Genomic DNA, 9,510 nt, shown 5'->3' on the forward strand with positions numbered 1-9,510 from the left:
ATAATATACTCATACTTGTACGCTATCCATTTCTAGTAATGTTCTTCAACAAAAATGATGCAATGAAAAATATCACTGAGACAATATTTTGCTCTATTTTATGGTTTTATCGGAATTCTCCTCATATTTATTTCTGACACGGAAATTGCGACCATCTTCCAGGATGACACAAAATAGTATACACGATATCAAACTATAACGACCATAAAGAATCGCAAACAAGAACATTGTGGCGTGCTAGGTGTTTTTCTTCAGAAAGCTACATTTCATCTCAACGTTCTAATTGCGATTCCGTCGCATGTCACGGGTCCATAAACTGAAAAATTGAAATGTAATACAATGAAAAATTCATGAAGTGTTACCCTCAAGCTCGAACTCGAGCTACAGCCCTTCAAAATAATTGACAATAAAGATTTATAGCAAGCATTTCGGGTTAAGTATTTGTGGGACAAACAATCCATAATTTTGCCTTCAAACGAAAAAAAACCAAACAAGGAAACCAATTTGTTAAAATGTCTCTTTGTTTTATGACATCGTTTGAATAGTTCAAACAAAGCTCCAAAAAATTGCGGAAAATAATGTTGCTTGGAAATCAAGATCAATTTTTTATAAATAACAAATCTATGATGTCAAAATGTTGATCATAATTGTCTTATAACTTTGTTTATCCATTGTCGATTCACAACATAAAACCCATTTTTGCTTTTATATCAAATATACATAACTTATTGTGATCTGCTTCATATAACTCGATGGAACTTCATTCCAATAGTTTTTAATTTATGAGTCATTAATTTTGTTTGTTACTAATGCTTCTCATATATCTAATGTTTTTGCTTGTCTTATCTTGTTTTGGCCGAAATTATTAACATCGATTTAGCTACTTCTTATCTCACGGCTTCCGTCATAGTGTCATCCAGAACCATTTTTTTTTAATTATTCATTTATCACAATATGCTTTAATGTGAGTACAAATTTATAAATAATCTTAAAAATATAGTTAAAATCGAAAGTCTACAGTGGACCGATTTTTATTCATATAATCCAGTCGTCGGCACAACTCAAATATTTCTGCTTCTGAGCATTTGAAATTAGATTAGTTTATCTGGCTTTGTCATTTTTCATAGTCATTAGAAACTCTAGTAAATATCGAAAAAATTTCCAATATCATTGTAAAATTTTCCAATTTCTTCCATTGGGTTAACAGGGACATTTCAAATGAGAACTTTTATTTGGTCCCATAAATAAATATCCAAGCAAGCTAGGTCTGGATATCTGAGTGGACAAAAAAATAAACCTATAGATCTATCAAGGTATGCTTGATCTGAAATATCGATGAATAGTCCCTGAAATATCTTTCCTGAACTAAAGATGGCAGTAGCTGCTTGAATAATACCACTGTATTAACTATACTGCATATATTTCAGGTTTGAAGACGCCACGTTGTTTAGTATTTGTTTTGCAGCCATCAATAGAAAATGTTTTCAGTGAATTTCTAAATATGGAAAAAATGGGTCATGTTTTACAGTACTTGTGTTTTAAAGGTCTTAGCTCAACCAATATAAAAAATGAACTAGATTCTACTCCATTATTAACATAAAGCTAATAGACAAATTTGGACATGAAAAAGCTGTGCGCGAGATGGGTGTCGTATTTGCTCACAATGGAAAAAAACCAGCGTCATGAAGATGTTTACATCGAATGTTTGGAAATGTTTCACCAAAATAAAGCCAAATTTTTGCGCCTTTACATAAACATAGAAAAAATGTGGGTCCATCACCTTACACCCGAAACAAAAGAACAATCAAGACAATAGACTGAAAAGGGAGAACCGGATCCAAAGAAAGCAAAGACTGTTATATCTACGGGCGTCGGTTTTTTGAGATACGCATGGGATAATTTCCATTGACTACCCTGAAAAAGGAAAAACTATCAACAGCGAGTATTATGCGAACTGATTGCAACATTTTTGCAAAGAAATCAATCAAAGACGGTTGTATTTGCCGTTATTGCAATAGCCAAAATTGAGGAATTAAAGTTTGAATTGATACCTCATGGACCTTATTCGCTACATTCATCCCCTCGGATTATTTTAGTTATGGATATTTTGTGGAGCTGGACGATTCTTATTATAACAAGGGTATCGAACTTATTAAACATCGCTGGTAAAAGTGTATTGAACTAAAAAAGATTTTTGTGTTGGCCCCCTGTTGGGCCAGGTTTCTCTAGGACCATTCTCGTATATGGTTTAATGTTCTGGGCCACTATCATGTTATAAGAACGTCACGACGAATGATTAAGGATGTATCTTCTAAAATAAGTAGCAATTAGTCCTATGATAAGTCTAAATATGTTTCTTCATTAACTGTCTCATGAAAAAATTGCCCACTTATTTGTCCACCTAGAATCTATTTGCCGGTTCCACAACTTTACCCATCCTATAGAAATAAACATCAAGTGTTGCCAACGAACAAAATTATTTTTAAACAATTCAATTCTTCTGGAATAACCTCAGTTGTCTGTATAAACTCTGTACACAAAATTCCATTAGGTACTGTCATTTATAACAACAATCATAATACATTTTAACATCATATTGAATTCAATCAGAATATTTTAGAAACTTGAGTAATTTAAGAATTATGATCTTCCTGTGAAAATTCGATTCAGTATTTAAAACTTATTCCATTGTGTTTTAACACTATCTCAAAGGATTTTCAGTGAACAGTTACAATTAGTAGGAGATTTCTTTTTAAATCTGAAATCAAATAAGGCAAAATAAGATTTGAAACTAACACGCCATTAAAATATAATGGAATCAAGAATTACGCTCACTTATTCATTTCCATTTCACTTACATTGAATTTCTCAAAAACATTATTCTAGACTCTTTTCTGAGATAGCTTGATAAGAAACTCATTTGATTCTTCTTCACATCAAAGCTTCACGAAACTTTTGTTTTTACTAAATTGCCCGTTTGTCTGAAACGAGCCATTATTCACTTTATACTTCAAAGAACTGCAGTTTCTATAAATTGGGTTTGTTTTTTCTATAACCGGTAGTAAAATGAGAAATCTTTGAATAGATAATTTACATCTTGAAATATATCATTATTCTATGAACTCAGAAAATATGAATAAATTTTTGTGTAGAAAATACATCGTTGTTTATAATATCGAATGCAAAGCTATACACTGAACAAAATTAACCAAACACAGGCCAGCTTTTCTACTTCTTCAATAAAAGTAATTCATTTCTTATATCGTCCGTCTTAGACGTCGATAGGTGTGATATACAAATTCTGTGGAAAGTAGATAAGTTTACAAAATTCTTGTCAATAAATACTGTAATCAATAAAAGTAACCCAAAGTAAATTACCTCTTAAAATTATTGTTAGTTGCCATTGGATCTAATACACATATTATAAAATAGGAAACGCAACCGAAATCTGGAGAAGTGGAAAAGAATTTTGAAAACCAATCGACACTAGGTGGTAGTGAGTACAAAAACACATCTGGAAAACAGTTTGTTCAAAGGCAGTTAAAAATATTGACTGCAAATGCCACTACAAGTGTACGGCAAAATTTCGAGAAATATATATAATATAGATGGTCATTCATTGGCAAAAGAGTGAAATGTCTTCCAGTAAAAAGAAGGTGTATGGTATGTAGATACCGATAGACCCAAACATACCTTGATAGACACTTTGACTTATGATGAGAAGGAACAAATCATCAAGGTGATGAAAAATTATTTTTTCTCCCACCATCAAAAAATGTTGATATTTTTGTACTATTTTCAGGTGCAACAGCCATCAATTCCCTTACCGTACAAAAATTTGCTCGTTGCTTAGCAACACTTTTAATCCTATGATTAAAAACGCTACTTTTAATCCTAGGACTAAAAGTACAACTAAACTACTACAAAAATTGTATGATTAGTACGTCTACTGACGTCTACTTGACAATTGATATTTACCAACAATACCAGATGTCCATGACTATCGCTGTTATAATTAATAGGTGTTCAAATTTATTACCGAATTATTAACGATTTTTAAATAAAACTAACTTTATTTTAATTTTGGCTTGGTTGGTGAGAAAATAGTATATATCATACGGACTAAAAGTGCCTATTTTTACTTGCAATTTTGCATTCACTCGGCTGCGCTGCGCTCCGCTCCGCCTCGCAACTGCAAATATTGCTCGTAAAAAAATATGCACTTTTAATCCTTATAATATAATATACTATTTGGGACTCTATAATATCTCAAAAAAGAAGAGTCTGTCACCAATTAAATGTCTCCTACAGATGTTAAGAATATAGATCATAGAGGTAAAAGATAACCCTCCAACAGAAAGTCAGATATTAGGAACCACATCAAATCCCTGTCTGTGGTTGATTGTCTTGAAGGCTTTACCTAGATCACGTAGAATACTGCAAGTACCACAATAGTGAGCCTGGGACGCTAGTTTTCATGAGACTATTTTCACAAACAAGTTTAACTATGGATTTTTCATGTTTTGATATATTAATGCATCTAAATGTTCCTGATTTTAGGCCACTCCTGTTTTAAAATTATTTTTTTAATAATTTTTGAAGAAAGTCAAAATTTGACGTTTCGACTTTTCGTTTTTATACTCAAAGAAAAGTCGATACGTCAAATTTTATCTTTCTTCTAAAAATTATTAAAAAACTATTTTTAAAACAGATCATGAAAAATAAGCTGAAAAATCTGCGCACGTTTCCTCTGTTTCAAGATCTTGTGGTTGACGTCTACCAACTTCCAAGTTGACGGTTGACAAATATGATACGTAATTTTTAATATCTGTTAATTGAATATATTCAATAAATTAGGCGTATTTCGAAAAACTGAACTAATGTCTAATGGATCTAGATGGAGTTGATAGGACTGCTTAAAAATATTTTATATCTAAAGAAGTTTGATTGCATTGTTCTGGCAAATCCACCTTTTTATTATTTTAGTTTTCAAAAACTATAGTAATTTCTTATAAACTAGGTATTGTCTAGAATATCTAAATAACAGATGGTAAATAACATTCAATTCAAATTATTGAAAAGTTTTCATCATCCTGGTCAAATAAATATTCTAACTTTTTTCCTTTCTCATATCAAACAAAAATTATGTTTTCTATACTAAGAAGAAGAGAAAGTGATCCAAATTGGCCAGAAACTAGCTCAAAGCGATGACGTAAATGATAAAATTGATGATGATCGTTATATAAACTCATAACCATTACCAAATAATGAATTTGATGTTATCCATTGACATTACAAAAAAAGAAGATACATAAAAAATGTCATTTTAGAATCAAATAACATACGTCACGTTAGCCAATATGTTGAGCCTTAAAATTAAAAGTGAATTAGTTTACTTCTGAAACACAAAAATGCTTGAAGGAAATGTTTTTAAAGACGCTAGCTTTTGGTTGTTACAAAGCAATCATCTTTTTATCCAGACATGTCTCCTGGTCGGAAAAAGGATTAGTTCCAGATATACTTGAGAAACCACCTCCAAATGTATTAAAAGTGAAGTATCCTAGGGCGACAGTTAAAGATGGAGCGATTATTCCAGCGAGATACACAAAATTAGCTCCAAAAGTGATTTGGGATGTTGACAAAAAAGGTGAATAATATGATTTCTTCTTTGGGTTCTAGTTTGGACCAAAATTTTTGACTTCAATTCATCATATCAGCTGTTCAGTTTAGATGTGATCAAGATGTAAATGTACATTATTTTATCATGAAAAAGCAAACAGGTAACATGAAATTGAGATTAATCTCTTACAAAGAAATTTCGTTCGCATTTATCCCAACGTTAACTTTCTAACTAAAGCAATTCTGGAAGGATTCTCTCGATTTTTTCCAAATAGCTCCCATCCGTTTCATAGTAGAGATCTCAACGTATCATAACATCTCCATTTTAGCACATTTTCCATTTTCGGCAAGACTTTTATTGGCCTAGAAGACACGAAGCAAAAGCGACTTATGTCAAGAAGTCAGGTTTCTTTCGTCGTACATCGTGAGTGGAAAATACAAATTTAAATTGATGCAGCTGATGTTCTGATTCCATACCGAACATTTACACCTAATATAATTATCAATTCTCATATTCTCTCAACTTTTATAGACGAAGATGTACTTACATTTAACCAATTCACTTGAGTTCAATAGTTCAACTCTCTTGTTTTTTTTTGTGGTGTCAATCTATCTCAAATAGAACTTGGTATGGGAAAGCAGTGGATATATTACATGATGTTGATTTATTCTGTAAAACTACACACACACACACACACACACACACACACACACACACACACACACACACACACACACACACATCACACAGGACGACTATATCATGGCTTAGTGCTAGGTCCTCTCTTGTAGAGCATCTTGTATGAGATACTGAACCAGATATAACTAGGGGCAAATTACCTAGAGGATCAACTTTCCATGCAGTCCTTGATAATATCTGTAGGTGAATGGACTCACTCAGCCTAAAATTAGCAGAACACAAAACAGAGGCTCTACCGATTGTCAACAGAAAACCAACGGTGACGATTTAGCTGCAAATTTAGAAGCAGGCAATCACATTCTCACTGTTCATACGATACTTGGGAATGATGATTAATGCCCTATCGAACGTCAACAATCAAAGCTCATGAATATAAATGTCTCTTGAGCAAGGAACATATCAACTCGGCTTATGCTGAACCAAAGTAGAAAAGTGGAGCTGTCTAGTCGATAATCACATCTGTGAGCACATATAGAATTTCCATCTAGGCCGACGCATTACAGACGCAAGAATCAGAATGGAACTGGACATCAGTCAATCGATTGAGCGCTTACCACAAAATATCCGATGACGCAGTATGAGTAATGATGAGAGATGAGAGGAGAAACAGCATAGGTCATTGGTAGATTTTATGGGAAGCCACGACGTAGGGAAAATAAACCCACCAACTCATCCCGTGGAAGGAAACGTGGCTTAGCCATCTATACAGAAAGATGAATGACTACCTGACTCAAATACTCTCTGGACACGGATTCTTGAGAGAACCTTTCCATAGGTTCAAACTTAAAGATTCCCCGAAGCACCCGACCTATGCAGGAGTCAATGCAAGTGCGTTTATTCGAGTTTCAGCATGCTTCGTCGCAACTATGAAGCTGCACTATAAGAACCAGTAGCGCGTAGGGATATGCTCTCAACGGACACCACATGGTCAGCAACGAGACCATTCGTCGTTATGGTGTTGAAGTAACTCTATGAAGAGAGAAAAAAAGAAGAAAAAAGTAAAATCGAGAAGAAAGAAGCAACTGATGGAAGAGCTGTAAAGCTGGATCTTTTTTCCCCGAAGTAATTCTTAACAGCGGTCCCGTGGGGAAACAGAGGACAAAGATAGCCCTGATGATACGTTAGAGTGTTTTTACGTTCAGAAACTCAGGAACACACACTTTCTAAATCGTGAAACAACTATTTGATACAGGTAAAATAAAAATTATAGATATATTTTTGTTATAGGAACTCATTACAGCTTGGTTATGACAGATATAGACGCTCCCAGTCGACAAAAACCGTTCCTACGAGAATGGCATCACTGGTTAGTGGTTAATATTCCAGATAATCACTTTGAAAAAGGAGATACTTTAACTGAATATATTGGAGCTGGTCCTCCGAAAGGCACGGGATTACATCGATTCGTATTTTTATTATTGAAGCAACCGAATAGTATAAGCTTTCCTAGTTACAGAATAAGCAAAACGCATTATAAAGGAAGACCAAAATTTCAAACACAAACGTTTATAAAAAAACACAATATGGAAATATACGCTGGTACTTTTTTTGAAGCGGAGTATGATGAATTTGTAGATGAGGTTCATAAACAAATACGTTTAGCAGAATATCTGGATCTGACGAAGTCTCAAACATTTTAGAAATCGATTTGTTAATTTCATTATCCTTTTTCTTAAATAAAAGAAGTCATAATAAATTTATCATTCGTAAATTAATGGACAATGTGATTTAAATATAGATAAGAAAAAATCTGGGATTGAACTTGATCTTGAAGTTGTTTTATTTCATATTCCTTTCTAATCAATATTTCGATTCATGTAGTAAAAGTAAAGACATGTTTTTTTCTAATTATTGCACACATAGGTAAATAGAATTTTGAACCGCATTCTGGAATGTTGAAATACTTACCTTTATTACTATTATAAATTATAATTATAATAGTAAAGTAAAGTAAAAGTTCAGTTACGCAAAACCTATAGTTTTCTATTGATAACGAAATATGAATATTGATTTTCATTTCGCGTTACAACATTTTATTTAATGAAGCATAGGTTTTTTAAAATTACAATCTCGGGCTTACTCACACTAATAACAATATGAAATATATTGTGATTGATTTGATATTATACAAAACATGACCTACTTTACTTGTCGTCACGTTACACATTCAAACAAATCAAATGAATGTTCTTGTAATCTCTAAATCGAAAAAAAAATAGATTAATTTCACCTACTAAATCATAAATCTATCTTAAAACTTGAGTTGGAGATGGCTGTGTTCAAAATGTATATTTCAGAACACACATTCCAGGGCAATCAAAAGAACTATTACCGAGCTGATTTACCCGAACACTTTGATCGCGACGAAATTGAACATAACCTTATGATGTTCGAATCAATCATTGACTGTAGGTTACTTCCATCTCAACACATTTAGGGGAGTACAAGGTCGCTTAAATTAAATAACTGACATTGTAAAAAGTGGAAGAAAACAGTCATCAGTTGAGGATATTTCCAATTATATTAAATGTATAACAATATTGCTTATAATACTCTATCTCAAATGCTTCCTTCTTGCAAACTCTCATTCTCTATTACATCTCAGTTGCAAAGAAAAACGAAGAAATAGAGAAAGAGCTGGAGAAGGAAAATATAGTGAGATACATAAAAGCACAAAGACTCAACTGAGCTGGGTATATAATGTGAAGAAAACCAACTGAAATGATCAAAAGAATAACACAATGGACCCCATTGAGGCAAAGACTTGAAGAAACGGAATAGAAGAACACTTAATAGTGAACTGGAGGACAAAATGCCGGAACCGAAAGGAATAGAAAATAATAACAAAAGCATCGAAGACAAACGATACACTATAAAGGAAACAAAATTATAAAACAAGGAGTGATCCACCTCAAAAAAGGATTGATTTTAAAGCTCTATAAGTGATAGCCATAATCCAAATGATTGAAAGGCTAGATGATGATGACATCACTGTTATCACAATTACTGCTCCTTTCAATATATTTCCCGGTAATGTCGACCACTTTTCTCATTAATCTAAGCGAAAGAAATACATTTTCAGCTCTAGCTATTCGAAATACCTAATAGATATGTGTACAACATAAAGTGTTGATAGAAGGCAGTTGCTGTGGGAAAACTTATGGGCTTTTCTTTTTTGATGGAGCAACAGT

The 9,510-nt window shown here is 32.9% G+C and overlaps 1 protein-coding gene across 1 annotated transcript; it reads left to right on the top strand.

Moving 5' to 3' along the window:
* Positions 1 to 5,424: 5,424 nt before the first annotated feature.
* On the top strand, positions 5,425 to 7,959 carry LOC130448294 (protein D2-like). Its single transcript, XM_056785581.1, has 2 exons — positions 5,425 to 5,647; positions 7,547 to 7,959. Exons 1-2 carry the CDS (start codon positions 5,425 to 5,427, stop codon positions 7,957 to 7,959), a joined length of 636 nt encoding a protein of 211 aa, XP_056641559.1.
* Positions 7,960 to 9,510: the final 1,551 nt, after the last annotated feature.

This window comes from Diorhabda sublineata, chromosome 8 (assembly GCF_026230105.1).
Source record: "Diorhabda sublineata isolate icDioSubl1.1 chromosome 8, icDioSubl1.1, whole genome shotgun sequence".
NCBI lineage: Eukaryota > Metazoa > Arthropoda > Insecta > Coleoptera > Chrysomelidae > Diorhabda > Diorhabda sublineata.

Coding starts and splice junctions, on each gene's coding strand:
- LOC130448294 (XM_056785581.1), top strand. CDS start 5,425: ATGTTTTTAAAGACGCTAGCTTTTGGTTGTTACAAAGCAATCATCTTT. Junction 5,648..7,546: donor TTGGGATGTTGACAAAAAAG/GTGAATAATATG, acceptor TTTTTGTTATAG/GAACTCATTACAGCTTGGTT.